Source organism: Molossus molossus, unplaced genomic scaffold (genome assembly GCF_014108415.1).
Source record: "Molossus molossus isolate mMolMol1 unplaced genomic scaffold, mMolMol1.p scaffold_m16_p_8, whole genome shotgun sequence".
In the NCBI taxonomy this organism is placed as follows: Eukaryota; Metazoa; Chordata; class Mammalia; order Chiroptera; family Molossidae; genus Molossus; species Molossus molossus.
The window spans coordinates 8,732,675-8,753,019 of NW_023425402.1; the positions used below are offsets into that span (position 1 = coordinate 8,732,675).

General features: G+C 43.3%; 1 protein-coding gene across 6 annotated transcripts in view; it reads left to right on the plus strand.

The window, feature by feature from the left end:
* Window positions 1-635: 635 nt before the first annotated feature.
* Window positions 636-20,345, plus strand: part of RNF8 (ring finger protein 8) — a 39,065-nt gene continuing 19,355 nt past the window's right edge. For 3 of the 6 annotated variants that reach the window (XM_036248889.1, XM_036248890.1, XM_036248892.1), the window contains exons 1-3: window positions 713-892; window positions 5,883-6,011; window positions 18,256-18,993. In XM_036248889.1, coding sequence (XP_036104782.1) covers window positions 782-892; window positions 5,883-6,011; window positions 18,256-18,993 — 978 coding nt within the window. In that variant the 5' untranslated portion in view covers window positions 713-781. Of the gene's footprint in view, window positions 893-5,786; window positions 6,012-18,149; window positions 18,994-20,345 lie in introns of those variants that run through there. The other 3 variants (XM_036248888.1, XM_036248893.1, XM_036248891.1) reach the window with 3 other exon arrangements.

The window sequence follows — 20,345 nt, forward strand, 5'->3', positions numbered from 1 at the left end:
TGTATGTATGTTTCAATGACTTTTTAGTAAACGTATACAACTGTGCAGCCATAACTACAATCCAGTTCTAGAAAATTTCTAGCACTTCCCAAAATTCTCTCAAGTGTATTTGCATTCCATCCTGGCTACACACCTGGCCCCAAGTACCTGATTTCTGACGGGGCAGATTTGCCTAGGATACGTCCTATTTGTTAAAAAAAAAAATCCGGTAGTAAAAGAAGGTCATGCAAAATAGATGCTACTGAGGAACAGACTCAACGTTTTGAAGTTATCCCAAGTTAAAAGTTGCTTAAAAGTTGATTATAGTTTTATGCCAATCATCATGCTGCAACCTGTAAGATGTTCGTGGAGGGGAGAAAGGAAAGGAAAAGGCGGCCAGGACTGAGAGGATGGTTCTAGAATGGGCGAGGAGGGTGCGGCGAAAACGACGCGACGAGGAGGGTGTGACGAAAACGACGCGACGAGGAGGGTGTGACGAAAACGACGCGACGAGGAGCGTGTGACGCGAGAGCTGGATTGGCCCGGCCACACCCCCGCCCGACCTGTGGCCAGAGACGCGCGCACCGGCGAGAGCTGGCTTTCCTCGCGCAGGCGCAGTGACTCCGCTGGCTGGCCGGGGCGAGCTGGGCGCGGAGCCCGAGCGAGAGTTCGTGTGGATCGCTAGCGCGTAGCGATTGCTTCTGTCTGTTGTGTAGTTATGTTGTCAAAGAAGCGCAGAGGCGGCGGGAACCCGGGTCGGGGTCGCGCTCTGTGCTGACCGCGACCCCTGGCGGAGTGTGCTATGGGGGAGCCCGGCTCCTTGGGTACGCGGGAGCGCCTCGGTGGCCGGAGCTGGTGCCTGCGACGCGTGGGGATGGACGCCGAGTGGCTGCTGCTGCAGGGTGGAGACGAGGTGAGCGGGAGGCCTCGCGGGAAGCGGGTTAGAGGAAGCCGGGCCTGGAGGGAGCCGAGGCGCCGGGCCCGAGGGGTAAATGGAAAAGCGGTGCGAGCGGGAAGAGGGCGATGTGAAGGGCCCGGAGAGCGAAGGGAGAAGGGTTCTGGTGCGAGCGGTTGGGCGGGGGCTCGGGGGTTGGCGGAAGGCGGGACCGTGGGAGAACCGGTGGGCCCGAGGGCGAGTGCGGATCCGAGGTGCGGGGAGGAGCCGGGTGGAGGTGGGGGTCGAGGACGTGAGGACCCGCTGCGTTTCGAGGGGAAGGAGGTGGTGGTTGGAGCGGGGACCCGGCAGCCCCAGGCGCGGGCGGCGGCCCTGTGAGCCCAACTTGCGCGAAGAGCGTGAACTTTCTCGAGTTTATTTTGAAAACCTTTGCGAATTTGGAGTCAAAATACTCCAACTTTAATGTAAAAATGCCTTCTTTCCCAGCTCCTGAGGAAAATGGGCGCCGTGGGGTGGGCCACATTTCGGCTGAGTCTCGCGACTGCCGAGTGGCGCCCCCTGAGCTGGGTCGGGGTCGGGATTCAGAAACATAGGCTGTTGATGTTGTTCTCCAGTGCGGTCATCAATGCCCCCCCTCCCCCCAAATCCTAGAGCAAAGGGGAGGCAGTTTGGGAGGCCGTTTGGAACGGGGTGGTGTTCGCAAGGAGGGGGACGAAGAGGGAGGCGGGAGGGGTGGGAGCGCAGTCGGCCTGCGGAGAGCTGGATCGCCGACAGCTGGTGGTGACGGAACCGTTTGGGTTTGGGAAATAATTTGTGTGAAAGACAAAGAAGTCTTTCATTACTATGTGTGTGTGTCTAGTTAGATTTTCCGATAAACTATATAGTCTCAATTCAGCCTTCCAGGTATTTACTGAGTTTTTACGTCGTTTAGTGTACTGACAAGGGAGCCAGATAATAATGGCTTCTGCCTCAGAGTCTGTGGCTGGAATGGGGAAAGAGGATTTTATACACAGCGAAGCGGCCTGAGAACATCCAGGCAGGCTGTATGATCAAGTGTCAGGATGTGGATTATTTTAGTGCTATCTTGGAGCAGTGGCTCCTCAAATCAGAGGAGGGTCCAGCCTTAAAACGTTGCTAGATTTGGAGGGAGATTTTCTTTGAATAAAAGATTTTTCTGCTGTGATTTGAACAACATCTGGAAGACATCTCCCACCCCAAATCTCTTTGTCTCTCCAGGTGTCAGTGCCTAAAAGTCCACATTAAGCATTCATTCTTTTAGAGAATGAGCATTTCCCTTTACCTGCACTGCCCTTTCCAAAATCGTACACCTTTGGGAAATTTCACAGATGAAGATACTAACACCTGAACAGTAGTAACTATATTTTGTTTAGAGTTTGGGCTTTTGAATAATTACCTAATCTGAGCCCTACTCATGTGCTATATTCCCACACACAACTCTGTTAAGTACTTACAGGTCAAGTGTTAACTCATTCTTCAGATTAAATTGCTGTGGATTATTCTGAATAGCTTGGTAACACTGGGAGTCTTGGTAGCAGGAGGGGAGGACAGAAAGAATTAAAACACAGGCAGCCATTGCAAGAGGACTAAAAATCATTCCTATACATAGTTTAAACTGTTGGATGACTTTGTGTGGGGTCTCCTCTCTGAGGAGAGACCCACAGAAACCAGAGTGAAGACACATGGGAGGATTGGCTTGTCTCAGAGTAGCCCAGAGGCCTGCTAGCCTGGCAATATGCAAGGGGTGGGGCCGGGGGGAGTCCTTAGGAAGTAGTTGAAGTATAGAGGGCAGTATGTATGGAGTGGCCCGAGTGGAGTCAAAGCCCAGCGATGAGGTCTTACTTATTGTAATGGTCCCAAACCATAGCATGAGCTGATGAGAACATGCTTGTAAGAGGTATGCTGATTTCATTTAATTATAATAGCAGTGTAAGGTCAGTTTCCTGCCTTCCTAGTTCACGTCACAGTCTCAGATTTCACAGATAAAATGATAAAACAAGGTGTTCCTCTCATTTCACTGTAGGCAGTACTACAGTAAATTGTATGCCTGAATGTATGTCTTTAAATTTCTTAAGCCAGAGTTTTCTGGAAAAACAAAATAGGTTTATTGCAAATTAACTAGTTTCCTGATCCTGTTAGTGTATAGGCCTTGAAAAAAACCATAGTATGATCATTTTTCCCTTTTTCTTCTCTTGTGTTTTCACAAAACTTTCTGCACTAAAAGGGTTGGAAAAGGGAAAGGATGATTCTAGAATATTTGCTGGTTATCTGGGAAACAGCAGGAGTTATTCCCAGGAGGAAAGGGATAGAATTAGTGAAGGTAAGGACAAGATGATCTTATAGACCAATGATGTCAGTAGGCTCAAAGCCTCGAAAAATTGTTGTACAGCAAATGGAAACAATCCAACATATAAGTTGGTGGTTTGTTGGCACTCAGTTCCCATGGGAAATTTAGCTTTGTGTTAACAAATAATGCAGATAAGCTCACTGCAGACTGTTGAGCCATGGTTTACTAATGTGAATTTTAGGACCAGATAGTGAAGGGAAGGACAAAAAAGAGTATTCCCTTCCTTTTCTAGATCCAGAGTCTGTAGGAGGCAATTTCAGAAAAGGGCTCTCATCTCCCTTTTCTGTATTACTTTTTCCAGACTACTCATAGTGGCAATCTGGCTCTCTTCCCTCAAAGTATTAAAGTGGGATATGGAATACTTCCTTTATTAGAAATAAAGCTAGTTACCTAAATAGAAATTCTTACTGAATATGAATGACAGACAAATCCGTAAATATTCCATTTTTAAAGGATATATAGATATAGATATATATAATATCTATATCTATAGTTAATGGAATTTCTAGCAAACTGTCAAAGAACAGAAAAACTTTGGACTTAGGGTTTTGGTAGAGGTGGTTACCACAAAATTTTAAAGGGGAACAAGCCAGATTTTAAGAAGTCCTGGCTGCTTGCTCTATAGTTTCCAGTGGTAATAACCCAGTTTCCAGTGTCTGACCTAAAAAACTCATCTAAGAATCTAGGAGGATGCATAAGCAAGACCTCTTTATTCGTACGTTCACTAGCAGACATTTACTGAGCACCATGCCAGAAACAGAAATACAGTGACACACAAGACAGACAAGGACCCTGTCATGAAATTTATATTCTAATAAGAATAAAAAAAAAAAAACAAGTTAGTTTTCAATTGTGATAAGTGCATGCTAACAACATAAAGGAATGCAGTGGAGTAGGGATCAGGTAGCAGCTTCAGGTACGATAATCAGGGTAGGCCTCTGAGGAGCTGAAACTTGAAAGATAAGTAAGAGCAAAAACAGCATAACTGGAGGAAGCCAGGTTGTTTCGACTAAGGTAGTGGCTGTAGAGATATAGGACATACTTAATTACAGCCAGTAGAATTTTCTGATGATTTAAATGAGGGGATCAGGGACAGAAAAGAATCAAAGATGGCTCCTGAGTTTGGGCTAAGCATGGTTGGATGATAGTGTCAGTTACTGAGATGAAAGTCTATGGGGAAGGATAGATGGAGCAAGGTGAATCATGTGGTCTTTGAGGGACTGAGAAGGATAGGCATGGTCCTGAAAGATTTTCAAAAGGAGCAAAGAGGACAGCTTTTAGAAAACCGCACATCATCTGGCATAATGTTCCCAAGTAAGGGTGTAGTGTGGGTCATTAAAGAGGTGGCTTATGCACCAAGAAGAAGCAGGGAATTCCAAGATCTGGATCTCAGAAAAATTTCATCTTCTTTCTTGACGGGGGTATTATGAACTAGACTGGTCCATCAGGAAAGTATGATACATGTGACTTGGGGCTCCTTTGCAACCTTTTCCAGGGGCTTTCATGCTGTCCTTGTGAATAAGATAGAAAATATGAACTTGATGCAGACTTTGGTTGAATTACAACTGGTTGAAGGGTATATCCAGAATGTGTGGTAGAATGTTTACTAGGCATTCCTGAGAGCTTTGTCTTTGGCTACATCCTCTTTCAATCTTATGTCTGTGTCCTGAATCTTTAGTTTGGTGGGAGGAATATTGAGTATGCCTGATGACAGATTAAAAATTCATAAAGGTCTTGACAAGCTCATGTGATAGGCTGAACTAACAAGATGAAGTTTAATAGGAATCAATGTAAGGTCCTGCACTCGAATCCAAATTTACTAACTAATCAAGTACAGGACAGAAGAGACATGACTTAGCATAGAAATTCTAGGAGGAGGGTCAGACCAAGAAATTTAATCATTCCTAAGCCTGAGGGTACATTGTGTGTGATAGATCTGCTATGAAAGCTAATGCAATTTATATGCTCTAGTCATAATATTTAGAACTGAAAAAGTGATATTTGGATTCAGAAGTGTAATAAAAATTAAGTTTATTTTTCTTAATATGGCATCCAGGAATAAAAATGAACCAGGAGTCTGTTCACAGACCCAATAGGATAGCAAAGAGACTCAAGCCTGTGCCATGAGAGTTAGGTTGAAGTAACTGGGAACATGGGGCCAATAAAAGAGAAGACTTGGTAAACACTATAGCTGTCATGTGGAAGGGGAATTGGAGATTTTTATGATGGTGCCCATGACAGAACCAGGGCTAATGGATGGAATTGATAGTGAGAAAGATGCCAAGTCAGAGCCATTAAAAAACAGGACAGACTGTCTTGCATAGAGGCTGTAGTTCTTGGCAGTGTGAGGGTATGCAGAAAGAATTCCTCCATCTCATTACTTTTCAGGGTCCTACCACCCTGACATCCCATGAGTAAATCGACTCAGCTGTCTCTTCTTGTCACAACTTCTTACCTTTTTCTATCTGGTGGCTCCCATGGCAGCTAACGGAGAAGATAGCCTATGAGCTCTGTGGGTTCCATGGGAGTCTGGTTTCATAAGTTAGGACATGTGTACACCACGGGTGGACAAGATTGTCTAAAGGACCTCCCTTTTCAGCACAATGGCTGATGGTGTCTCTTACATTGTTGTTGTCTTCCTAGGTGACTTTAGGGCGAGGATTTGGTGTCACATACCAACTGGTATCAAAAATCTGCCCTCTGATGATTTCCCGAAACCACTGTGTTTTGAAGCAGAACACGGAGGGCCAGTGGACAATTATGGACAACAAGGTACAGGAATCTATAAATACCTAAAGACTTTCATTGAATTTCTATTTGTTTTTAAATTGCCTTTTTATTTATTTATTTTTTTTGCATAAGTAATACATGGTGCACAATTTAAAGATTTGAAAATATATGGTCTCCCCTAAGCACCCAGTTGTCTTCCTCAGAGACAACCACTTCTGTATGCTGCCAGAGATTAGATTATGGCAGAGTAATTGCTAAGGACTTGAAGTTAGTTCTGTGAAGTTCACCTGAATTGTGGCAATAGGTCTGCTCCAGAACCTAGACAAATTTCTGGGGGAATAGGCCCTTTGTGATTTGAAGGTCCAGGACCGTGGGAATTTAGTGAAGATTCTGAAATACATCTAATGACTCAGGGCATGGAGAGGAGGGCAGCACTGAGCTTACTGCACCTAGCTCCTTCCCTTCCCCACCGCTTTCCATCAGAGCAAACCATCTACTTCCTTTTTAATCCAGTTTTTGTATCGGTATTCTGAGGAATATTTTCTTTCTGCTTTAAATTTTTGAAAAGCGTGAACACTAAGGGAGGTGATTTAGTGTACCAGCTCAGAAAGTACCTAAAGTGTAGATATATAAGTACCCTGGAATACAGTGAAAGTAAAGACTATGAGGTGAGCCCTGGCCAGTTTGGCTCAGTGGTTAGAGTGTCACCCGGTGGACCAGAGAGACCCGGATTCGGTTCCCGCTAAGGGCACAGACCTTGGTTGCAGTTTGTCCCCGGCCCCGGTTGGGGTCGTGTGGGTGGCAACCAGTCGATGTGTCTCTCTCACATCGATGTTTCTCTCTCTTTCCCTCCCTCTCTCTCTTCCTCCTTCTCTCTCTCCCTCCCTCTCTCCCTCCCCTTCTATCTGAAGATAAATGCAAAAATGTCCTTGGGTGAGGGGAAAAAAAAGAAGAAAAAAAGCCTATGAGGTGAGAGAAATTCTAATGCAGACAGTTAAGAATTAAGAGGTATAAAATATCTTAAGACACCATTTTACACTGCTCTGATTGGAAGGATTTTGAAGATAACTCTTAGAAGGAAGTATATTAAAATGGTTCTGAGATTAATTCCTGCATGTGGAGAGGGTTACCCCCACACCACCAAGCAATGCTGGGGGCACCAGCTGGGTGTCCTACAATTCTGACACTACCTATCCACCTGGAGATAGCATCAGATCCCACAGGTAAAGGGCTCAGTCCCATAAGAGCACACTCCACTTCGGACTCCAATAGTGAGCCCAGGTTAACACCTGTGCTTCAGATTGGAGGTGCCAAGGACCCCTCCTTGGACTTCTGGTACAGTTGTAAATCCAGGTTGTTATTTGTTGTTCTGACCAACTGGCTATAAATCAAAGGTTCCCTGGAGCTCCATCCCCTTTGGTTTCAATGAATTAGCTAGAGTGACTCACAGAACATTGACTTACATTTACCAGTTTATTATAAAAGTATAGGAGGGCTTCTGGTCAAGGTGGCAGCATAGGTAAACAAGATACTCGCCTCCTACCACAACCACATCAAAATTACAGCTAAACTACAGAACAACCATCATTCATAAGTGCCTGAAATCTATCTAAATGGAAGTCCTGCAACTAAAGATATACAGAAGCCACATTGAAACTGGTAGGAGGGGAAACTGGTATGAGGGCCAGAGATATGGAATGAGCTGGCCCCACACCCATGTTTGGTGGATAAAAGTTGGGAGGGATATCTTGGCTGTAGAGGTCCCCCTGAGGAGCAGGAGGTCTCACCCCCACATCAGGCCTCCCAGCCCAGGGTTCTAGTGCCAGGAAAAGAAGTCCCCATAACTTCTGGCTATAAAATCCATTGGGGATTGTGGCTGAGGGAGATGGAGGGCTTCTGGAGTCCCAGGCAGTTCCTCTTAAAGGGCCAATGCACAGACTTACTGGTACTCACTCGCTCTGAGCTCCAGCACTGGGACAACAATAGACATACCAGGAGGAACTGAATTGTCTGACATTAGGGAAAAAACTGGAGGGGCAGCTTTATCCCAGACAGAAGTGCTTGCAGAGGCTTCTGTTCCTTTTCTGAGCCCTCCCACAATAGAACCATATCTGAGTCTCCATCAACCTGGATATCATTGTTTCCCTTCCTCTTCATCCCGTGATTCCCTGAGACCCTGCCCCAACACCCAAGCTGTTTCCAATGGCTTTTTTATACCAATGGCCTGTCTTGGCTCATGTTTCAGACTTTCCTAAAATCTCTCAAACAAGCAGTATCTGGCCTCTGTGTGTCCCATACCTCTTGCCAGGCAGCCCCAGGCTTGGCACTAGAGGCAGTCAGTCTTGGTTCACAGCTTGGTCTCAACTGGGCACCTTCAAGCCCAGCACAAGTAACAGCCATCTGCAGATCACTTTGTAACTCATGTTGGGTGGTTCCTGAAAGAACACAGGTGGCAGCTGACCTTGGCCTGCACCTCCCAGGAGGCCCCAAAGCCAGTGCACCTGGTGGACAGCTTCAGACCACGTCAAAGCACCACCCAACCACATTTATAAGCAGACAGAGTGAGCATCAGAGTCCCACTGAAGTAAGTACTGCTCAATGGGCTGAGCCCCTGCACAGCTGATCCTCTTTGATGGTCGCAGCCAGTCATTGCAGTCTATCGGCTTGGGGGTAAATTCCTCCCATTGATGTGCCAACAGCAATCAGGGCTCAACTACAACAGGAAGGTGTACAAAGCCCACACTGGGGTACACCTGTAATACCCAGCTTGGGTGAATAGGGAGGCCTTGCTACTGGGTCCTACAGGACACCTACTACATTAGGCCACTCTACCAAGCCTTGGAGACATAGCAGCTCTACCTAATACATAGAAACAAACACAGGGGGGCTGCCAAAATGAGAAGACAAGGAAATATGTACCATATGAAAGAACAGAACAAAATTTCCAGAAAAAGAACTAAACAAAATGGAGACAAGCAATCGGTTAGATACAGAGTTCAAAACACTGGTTATAAGGATGCTCAGTGAACTTAGGGGAAGAGTAGATTAATTTAGTGAGAACTTCAATAGCATAAAAAACCTCATGAGAACCATAAAAAGAACCAGTCAGAAATGAAGGATACACTAACTGAAATGAAGGATAATTTGCAGGAATCAACAGTAGAGTACATGAAGCTGAGAATCAAAACAGTGATTTGGAACATAAGGAAGCAAAAAACGCCCACTCAAAACAGCTAAAAGGAAAAAAATCCAAAAAATGAGGCTAGTTTAAGGAGTTCTGGGACAACTGAAGCGTACCAACATTTGCATTATGGGGGTGCCAGAAGAAGAGAGAGAGCAAAAAATTGAAAACCTATTTGGCCCTGACCACTTTGGCTCAGCAGTTAAGAGTGTTGGCCCGTGGTTCAATTCTGGTGAAGGGCAAGTACCTCAGTTGCGGTTCAGTCCCCGGCCATGGTCAGGGTCGTGCAGGAGGCAACCAGTATATGTGTCTCTCTCACATCAGTGTTGCGCGCGCGCGCGCGCTCTCTCTCTCTCTCTCTCCTTCTCTTTCTACATCTCCCCTTCCCTCCCACTCTATCTGAAAATAAATGGAAAAATATCCTCAGGTGAGGATTTAAAAAAAGAGAGAGAGAGAGAGAGATAATCTTAAAAGCAGCAAGAGAAAAGCAATTAGTTACCTACAAGGGAGCTCCCATAAGACTGTCAGCTGATTTCTCAACTGAAACTTTGCAGGCCATAAGGGGTTGGCAAAATTAAAGTGATGAAAAGCAAGGGCCTACAATCAAGATTACTCAGTAAAGCTATCATTTAGAATTGAAGGACATATAAAGAGCTTTCCAGACAAAAGGCTAAAGGAGTTCACCTCCACCAAACCAGTATTCCATGAAAATTTATAGGGTCTTCTTTAAGAAAAAGAAAAAAAAGATAAAAAATATGACCAATAAAATGGCAATAAATACACATCAACAGTTGAATCTAGAAAACAAAATAAGCACAACAGAAACAGACTCATTGATACAGAGAATATTTTGATGGTTGCTGGATGGGGAGGAGGGTTTGAGGGATGGGTGTAAAAGGTGAAGAGATTAAGTACAAATTGGTTGTTACAGAATAGTCGTGGGGATGTAATGTACAGCATAGGGAATATAGTCAATAATATTCTAATAACTGTGTGATGTCAGATGGGTACAAGATCTATCAGGTCTTGGCTGGTTAGAGCTTTTGGTTCACAGGTTCAGTTCTGGTCAGGGGCACATACCTGGGTTGCAGGTTCCTTCCCCAGCCCTGGATGGGGTCATGTGGGAGGCAACTAAATCAATGTGTCTCTCTTACATTGATCTTTCTCTCCCACTCTCTCTAAAAAAGCAATGAAAGAATATCCTTGAGTGAGGATTTTAAAAAAAAGATTTATTGGGATGATCACTTAATAAGTTATATAGTGTCTAATCACTGGGGTGTATACCTGAAACTAATATAATATTGTATGTCAACTGTAATTGAAAAATAAAAAATAATTTTAATTTATTTTTTAAATATGTTTTTTATTTTTTTAATTATTTATTTTTTTATCCTCACCCGAGGACATTTTTCATTCAGATAGAGTGGGGAGGGAGAGAGAGAGAAAGAAACATCGATGTGAAAGGGACACATCGAGTGGCTGCCACCCGCACGACCCAACCAGGGCCGGGGACAAACTGCAACCAAGGTACATGCCCTTAGCGGGAACCGAACCTGGGTCTCTCTGGACCACAGGCCAACACTCTAACCGCTGAGCCAAACCGGCCAGGGCAGTATGTTTTTTATTAATTTGAGAGAGGGAGAGAGAGAAACATTAATGAGAGATAAGCACCACCATTGATCAGATTGAATCCACAACCTGGGCATGTGCCCTGACCAGGATTCAAACCTGTGACCTCTTGGTGCATGGGTCAATGCTCAACCACTGAGCCACGCCTCTGGGCTAAAAAAAAAAAATTTTTTTAAAGGATATGATAAGGGATATAGATGAACATCCAGTTGGAAGAGATGTGTAGGGCAAGGTATGTGGGAAACGGTGTGGGACTTTCATGCCCTGTCTGGGTACACCACTGTCCCAGCACCTCCATGTATTCACTAACCCAGAAGCTTTCATTATTTTTTTTTTATTTTTTTATTTTTATTTTTATTTTTTATCCTCACCCGAGGACATTTTTCCATTTTTTGCACAGATAGAGTGGGAGGGAGAGAGAGGAAGAGAGAGAGAGAGAGAAACATCGACGTGAAAGAGGCACATCGAGTGGCTGCCACCCACACGACCAACCAGGGCCGGGGACAAACTGCAACCAAGGTACATGCCCTTAGCGGGAACCGAACCCGGGTCTCTCCGGACCGCAGGCCAATGCTCTAACCGCTGAGCCAAACCGGCCAGGGCTAACCCAGAAGCTTTCAGAACCTGTCCCCTTTTTTTTGGCTTTAATGGAGGCTTCATTAAAGAGGTATGATTGATTAAATCATTGACCACTGGTGATCAATTTGGCCTCCGGCCCTCCCCTCCCAAGAGATCGAGGGGTGGGACCTAAGTTTCAGCCCCACTGGCAACCAGCCCTAATCCTTAGGTGACCTAGGGACAGTTCCAAAGTTGCTTCATTAACATAACAAAAGACACCTCGATCTCTGTTAGCATTTAGGAAATTCCAAGGGTTTCACAAGCTCTTTGCTAGAAATGGGGATGAAGTCCAAATATATGCTTCTTTTTATAATTCATAATATCACAGGTATCCTGCAGGGCTGTCCTGCAGCCTCATTTTTCATGCATAAACTGCTACATTTAAGCTGTTGGAGAAAGTACCTGCCTGCACTTGGATTAAGATGAGTTGGCACTGGGTTGAAGGAGAGACTGTTTAAATGCTAAGTGAATTGGTTTGGCACTCTTGGCAAGGCACTGTGAGAAAAATTGGCACTGAAAAGGGGACATTAGAGATGATGTAGTTTAACCCCTTCTGGGGACAGATGAATCTGAGAGGCCCAGAGAGAGAAACTGATGTGCTCTAGGCCTTCTACATAACTGACTGGTTGAGTGAGTGAATAAGCCAGGGCTCAAACTCAAATAAGTCTCTACTGTGCCCCCTTGTCAAATACCAGTAAAGGACACAAGTAGTTTGCTCTACTGGCTGCATGACTTAAAAATGTATGTATATGCATATTTAGGACAGCTGCAAAGTTTTAAAGCCCTGCGATAGTTTGTATCAAAACAGTTTAGGGAAAGATGTTTTCCTCATCAGAGTTGGCTATTTGAGTAACAGGATTACAGAATTATAGAGTTGAGTTGTCTGCTGCTTCCTTGACTATGTGCAACATAGATGTGTGCCATTTATGGGATAGCAGATTTTGAGAGGTTGGGAAGCCACCAGCTGTGACTGATTTTAGTATTTCTTGAAAATAAGCCTCAGGGACACAGGGATAGCCTGTGCCAGCAACAGATACTATAGTGCTGCCCAGGTCACTCTCCACTGTTTGCTTTGTACCCTTTCTTCTAGGACTGTTGTCATAAGACTTCTCTCACGTCTCAGAGAAGACAGAGGAAAAGTAGGCGACTGATTCTTCCAAGTCTTTTTCTGGTTTAAGCCCTTAGCTTTGACTCAGTTGATGAGGTAATAGAATTTTGAAAGAAGCAATGATGTAGCAAACTATTCTTACTGGTAAGCTCCCCCACCCCTCCTTTTTTTTTTTAAACAAATGCTCATGTTCTTTCTGGCATGATGCCTTATCAGCCTTCTTCTCCTGATGAAGGATTTGAATTTTAGGTGCAGGATATTATTATTATGGTCATAACTGAAGTCATTTGCCAAGTCTTTTTTTTTTTTAATCCTCACCTGAGGATATTTTTCCATAGATTTTTTAGATAGAGTGGGAGGGAGAGAAGGAGAGAGAAACATCGATGTGAGAGACATTGATTGGTTGCCTCCCATACGACCCTGACCGGGGCCAGGAATCAAACCAATCGAACCCACAACCAAGGTACGTGCCCTTGACTGGGAATCGACCCCATCACTCTCTGGTCTGTGGATCAGTGCTCTAACCATGGAGCCAAACCAGCCAGAGTAATTTTGCCAAGTCTTTTCAAGAGGTAGATATTACTAATAATTCAAAACTCAGAACTACATTGTTTCTTCAAAAAAAGGTCTCTCTCATATGCTGGAATGGCCAGACAGGGAAGGCTTTAGTACAGATACAAAAACTGCAACAAGTGCAATTTTGGTTTAAAATTAAGTTAGGAAAAAAGCCCAACCTTGGAGGGCTGCTTACTCTGTACACACAGCAGGTGATGGTTGCAATTGTGTAGAGTGCGGTTAATTGAGTAGCTCTTCAGATAGTTCATCCTATGTATTGATATCCAGCTGTTTCAGAAAATTCATTGTTTCAAAGTCACAATCTGAAATGCTTTGGTGGGTTTGTTTATCTCCAGTCCTAGAGACTCAAGGCATATCATGTAAGCCTTTTCCATTCTTCCCCTCCTATCACATTGCTCTTCACCTGCTACTTAGTGATTCCTGCTTTGATCCTATCGTAGGCTCTGGCATTTAAAGTCTCTGGTGAGTCATACTTCTTGAACATACCTTACTGCTTGGGACAGTTCAGCTTCTGGTCCCCAGCAACCAGAGCAGTGGTTCTTAGCCCTGTTTTCAGTTTTTGTCCTTACCTGGGGTACTTTAAAAAAATATTGATGATATCACATTAAAATTAAGAACTTTATTCACCAAAAGACACCATTAAGAGAGTGAAAGACAAGCTCAGAGTGAAAGATTTTTGTTGAACTTTATTCACCAAAAGACACCATTAAGAGAGTGAAAGACAAGCTCAGAGTGAAAGATTTTTGTTACACATAACCAATGAAGGACTTATTGGATATATACAGAACTCCATATCTTAAAAAAAAGAAAAATAACACAGGTACCCAAATGTTCAAAAGATTGTACCCAAATGTTCAACATCCATGAAAAGTTGTTCAGCCTCATTAATGATCAGGGAAATGCAGATTAAAACCAGGATGGAATAGCACTGCACACCCACCCAAGTAGCTATAATTAATACTGAAGGTGCCAGGTATTAGAAAGGATATGGAACAAAAGTCATCTTTGGGTAGAAGTGTAAGTTGGTACAACTATTTTAGAAAAGTATTTGGCATTATTTATTGAAGTTGCACTTATATATACCCCATGACAATATTTTCACTCACAGGGAAACAGCCCAAATGTCCATTGACGGTATAATGGAGAAATAAACTGGAATGTACTCACAGTGAAAGACTATACTGTAATGAATGTGAATGAACTGCTGCTATATCCAACAACACAGATAAATCCATAGACATAGTATGGAATGAAAAAAGACACCAAAGAATACATATGTAATGCCAATTATATAATGTCAAAACCAGACAAAATTAATGTGTGATGTTCAGCCAGGCTAGTTAGTAGTCATCTTATGGGGCTGGGGAGAGGCTTAGGGACTAAGAGGAGGCAAAAGGAGGTTTCTGGGATGCTGATAAATGGGTTTGTTTGGAGTTGTGTGTTTTTTTTAACTTTGTGGTTGTTACACTGAGATGTTTACATTGTGGTTATTCATCTAGTTGTATATTTATTACGTGTATACTTTTATTGGTTTTGTGTTATGTTTTAGTGAAGCATTAAAAAAATATTGACTGATAGACACCTGTTGGAATTGCTGAAATAAAATAATACCAAGTGCCATCCTGGCAGGTTTGGCTGAGCGGTTAGAGCGTCGGCCTGTGGATTAATGAGTCGCGGGTTCAATTCCAGTCAAGGGCACGTACCTCGGTTGCAGTTTGTCCCCGGCCCTGGTCGGTTGTGCGGGTGGCAACCACTCGATGTGTCCCTTCACATCGATGTTTCTCTCTCTCTGTTCCTCTCTCTCTCTCCCACTCTACCTGAACAACAACAACAACAACAAAAATAATAATAATAATAATAATAATAATAATACCAAGTGCCGGTGAGCATGTAGAGTATCTGGAATCTTAGGCATTGCATGTGGGAATACAGAATGGTACTGCCACTTTGAAACCAGTCTGGCAGTTTCCCACAGTTAAACATACACTTACCCAGTGATTCTATTTCTAGGTGCTTACCCCAAATTAATGAAAACTTAAGTTCTCACGGAAACTTGTACATGAATGTTTATTGTAGGTTTATTTAATTACCAGAAACTGGGGAAAACCACTAGGGAATGGATAAACAAACTCATACACCCATGCCGTGGAATACTAGTCAGCAATACTAAAAAAAACTAAACTGTTAATATAACAATGTGGGTGAGTCTCAGAGTAGGCTAAGTGAAGAAGACACACTCAAAAAGGTTACATACAGTATGATTCCATTTATACAATAATCTAGAAAAGACAAATCTATGTGGGCAGGGCAGAGAACAGATGAGTAGTGGCCTGGGAATGGGGGAGGGGTTGGCTGGAAAGGGGCACTGTGACTTGATACACTTATACATTGTATGTGTTTGTATATAAGCCTAACTTTAAAAATCCTTATGCCTGGTTCCACTCTCAGACCAATTAACTCAGTCTGAGAATGAGAGTCAGGCATTGTTATTTGTTTTAAACATTTCCAGGTGATTTCAATGAGTAGTTAGGGTTGAGAATAACTGAGCAACATAAATCATCTAGAAAACGCCAAGAAAATATTGCCTTTTGAATTTGGGTTTCACTGTCTTCAACAACTGATTAAAAACATTGGACAGAAGTTGAGCATCAGGTGAAGTAATTATTGTATAGGGAGTGTGGCTATCCCACCTTTTCCCCATTGATGGCGAAGAGACGTTAGGCAGGCGTTTTTTGGTTATCACTTTGCTGCTGCTGACGTTGTTCAAACTGGTGATTATGAAAACCACATCAAGAAAGGCTTGAGCAGAGTTTGATTTATTTAAACTGTTGTATTTGAGATTATTTCCTAGACAGTACTTGACTGTTCTTATCTAGCCATGGTGTTTTCATCCTTTTCTATATTTACCTTGTGAACACACCTAACTGAGGGCTGTGGTCCAAATTATACCACTAGGTGTCACCAGGAAGTGATGAATGGGTAAACATAGAAGGATCTGAGGATAAAATGTGATGGGGAAAATTTGAAAGCTTATTTTCCAGGCCTAAAGGGCTCTGAAGGAAGCAACTTAATGCAGAGGATCTAGTGGAGGGCTGCAGTGTGTCTTGAAAGTTTGCCCCACCTTTTTAAGGATCCCCTATTCTCTCTGGTCTTGGGCTGCTTCTGTAACCTTCTTTCTTTATTTAACCTTATCTTTGCCTTTGAGGTTTTTCTTAAATGTCTATACCTTGGCATTAGGTAGCCTTCTGGGTCATATTACTTTTCCTGAAGCTTTTTTCCTATGCATTATCTATTCTGATATAAAATTGTTTTCAAATAAATTCTTCTAACCTCCATCCCCCTCCTTTGTTCTTTTCCCACATGTTGTCAGCAGAACTCATCATTCCTCATAGTTTCTCAGGCTGAATATGAATAGAAAGGCTGGGAAAAGTTAGCCAGATAAGCTAGGTTAGGCTCACGGCAGTGGGTTAAAACCAGTCTTTCTGTATATATATCTGTATCTATATCTATGCTTACCTTTCTTTTCCTCTTTCCGCTGGAGCCAAATGATATAAAACCAGAAACAAGGACTTAATCCCAAACCAGTGCTGAAATCTGATCTCTACTCCCCTTTATCCTCTGTGCCCAGTGGTCAAGGCCCCATCCCTCATGTCTATCTGGGTGAACCAGGTAACTGATATAGCTAAAAGTAGGTAGTTATAGTTACCAAAATTAACATAAACCTTAGTACCAATTCAGCTGTGAGCTTCATCTCTGGCCTGTCCCCCAAAGTCAAGTCCTTGATATGGGTTAAAATACCTCCTTGTTTCTCCAGACTCTACATTCTGCATGTGTTCCAAGTGTTTTAGAACCCATCATTTCCATTTAGCATCTCTTAGCTAACCCAGTTTCACATAACATTCCATTGCATTTATAAGTTGTGCCATATAATCCCACATTTATTTATATGTGCCCTTGTGTTTTGCTTTCTACAGTCAGCTGCTAAAAGTTGTTTTCATATCTTCCCATTTGCACTTGGAATATTTGTTTTGCAAGATGCTGAGCATAGAATTGAAGTGATTGTTGATAAATCGAGCCAGAACATAATAGTAGAGAGCACTTATATAATGCTTACCATGTGCCAGACACTTTTCTAAGTATATTATATATGTTATCTCATTTAATCCATACCAATGCCATGAGGGAGAGACTAGTATTATTTTCTATTTTATAGATGTGGTAACTGGGGCATAGAGAAGTTAAGAAACTTGCCCCAAATCACACAGCTATTAAGTGATCGAGCCAGATCACAAACTGAGACAGTCTGACTCTAGGGTCCATGCTCTTAACCCCTAAACTATGATTTAGCTAAGACCATAAAGCATTTATTTATATGAGAGTCACTGTGCTAAGTGTTTTACAGGTGTTTCCTCATTTCTTCACAGGAATCATATGAGGTAGGTACTGTACTATCCCTATTTTATAGACAAAACTGAGACACAGAATGGTTAAGTAAGTTGCCGAAGGCCATGAAACTAATAAGCCCAGGGTGGTGCAGTAGGTTAAGAGCCCAAGTCTATCTGAGTCTAGAGCTCCAGCTCTTAACCACTATGCTGTATGCCCATGGACCTCTGGTGCTATGCGCTGGGTCAGATCACCTGCAGTTGGACCCAGGACAAGTACTGGCACTTCCTTTTTTTATTTGTGTGTAGTGGAAAGTGCTTTGCTCATTCACCAATGTGTTCAGGGGCACATCCAGAGACAGCGCTTGCTTGACTTTCCTGGTCAGGCCTCCATTTTGAGCCTCATTAGTAGGTGCCACTTTCGTTACTAATCACAGTTTTTCAGTCCTGAGCCATTACCTTCAGTTTAGGTCAACAGGAGCTATTAAATTTCAGTTTCTTTCAATGCTACTGCATTTATTTGAGTAATTCATCTACCAGTAATAAGATGATCCCTGCCTGTTATACAGGCAGTTCTCTGTGGAGGCATGAATGTGAAATATAGGTAAAAAGCCAAACTGCTGTTTGAAGAATGCTGTTTCTAAGGATGGTGGTTTATGAACCTTTCTTTTCTATTTGTTCTCAAGGGTTTTTCTTCTGAAAAGGCTGAAGGTTTTGCAGGAGCAGGGGAGACATTCCATTAAGAGGAGGAAAATCATGAAGCTTATTTCGTCTTTCTTTCCCTTTTCCCAGAGTCTGAATGGTGTTTGGCTGAACAGAGTACGTCTAGAACCTTTACAGGTCTATTCTATCCATATGGGAGACCGAATCCAGCTTGGGGTGCCTCTGGAAAATAAGGAGAATGCAGAGTATGAATATGAAGTTACTGAAGAAGACTGTGAGAAGATATATCCTTATCTTGCCCCAACGAGTGACCAGATGGAAAAAAATAAGGGCTTGAGAACTAAAAGGAAATGCAGTTTGGATGAATTAGAGGGTCCTGAAGCTGAAGGCCCCTCACATTTGAAATTCAAATTAAGTAAAGTATCTCGTGAACCTGGTCAACCACTGAAGTCACATGGGAAAGGTGAAATGGCCAGCCGACCCTCTGAACATTTGGAACCTCAGTTGACTTCTCTTGAGCCAAGTGAGAACACTACAGGGGTTCATGTTTACTCTGGCCCCACCAAAGTCCTGGCGCTTCATTTTAAGAAGCAGAAAACCTCAAACCCATTAGCATCTCAGAGCAGGTTAGAGCTGTTTAAAGTGACCATGTCTAGGATTCTGAAGCTCAAAACACAGATGCAGGAAAAACAGGTAGCTGTTCTGAATGAGAAAATGCAGACCCAAAAAGGGAACTCAAAGGATATTGTGCAAATGGAGCAGGAACTGCAGGACTTACAGTCCCAGCTTTGTGCAGAGCAGGTCCAGCAGCAGGCCAGAGTGGAGCAGCTAGAGAAGACTTTCAAGGAGGAGCAGCAGTATCTCCAGGTACCACACAGGAGGGAAGGATGAGTGCCTCTTAGGGGTGGGCAGGCCCTCTGAGCCTCTGGCCAGAGCTCTCTTTCTGGGTCAGGGACCAAATGCTGAGTGTTTGTGAAAGGAGATGAAATGGGAACAGAAAACAGTGAGGTAAGAGAAGGGGGTTGAGTCAAAGGTTAAGGCTTCAGTATGATCAGATCGAGAGCCAGAGCTGGGGTGCCAAGATGGGGTAAGGTGATGGGCAGAGCTAGCCCCAGGATGTAACTGATCTCAGGATGTAAAGTTGAGGCATCTCAGAACTGAGGTAAATTCAGAGAGAGGTTGGATGAAGGTCAGGATGCCACAAAACTACAGTATACTCTATTTTATTTATTTATTTAATTAGTTTTTAATCCTCACCTGAGGATTTTTTTTCCATTTATCTTCAGATAGAGTGGGAGGGAGGGAGGGGGGGAGAGAGAGAGAGAGAGAGAGAGAGAGAGAGAGAGAGAGAGAGAAACAAACATTGATGTGAGAGAGAGACATTGACTGGCTGCCTCCCGCACAGCCCCAGCCAGGGCCAGGAACTGAACTGCAACCGAGATATGTGCCTTTGACCAGAATCGAATTAGAATCTAAGACTCTTTGGTCCACAGGCTGATGCTCTAACTGCTGAGCCAAACCAGCCAGGGCCAGTACACTCCATTTAAATCAATAGTTATCCTCATGAGTTATTTTTCTTTGCTCTGTGGTCAAAGCCAAATCAGCCCCAAGGCAGGTACAGGTCAGCTGGTTACTCTGCCCTTGATGTACCTGGTAACTTGTTAGCTCTGTAGCTAAGCTAGGATGTGGGAGGCTACAGAGGCAGAAAATGCTTTTCTTTCTATCCTGAGCAGCCAGCATGGGAGGGTCTGGTACACCATGACTCAGTTGTTGGGTTGAGTGATAAGCCACCTTCCACAGTGCCTTTATTGAGAAGGTATAATATCGACTCTCTTAGCTGTGTTAAGATAAGGCCGAATGAGTCCCAATCCCCAAATCATTTTCTTAGATGACAAGCTCTTGTAAAAAGCTTCTAGGCTAGAGCTGATCCTGGTCCTTGCTCAGAATGTCAGTTCCACAGGTTTACTCCGCCTACTTGCTCAGGTAATATTAAATGCCAAGAATTCCCCATTGTTGACTTAGAACTAAGACAGGCCAATTAGAACTGAAGTGAAGAAGCTTTTATCTTTTGTTTACTTTGTTCAGGGCAAGGAACAATCAATAGTGTTCTCTCATTTCTGAACAATTTATAAATTGTATTCTAATCTCTTATCCCTTTGAACTGGTAGTATTAGCAGAGGCCATGGATTAAATAGGTCTTTCTAAGGGGATACACTGCT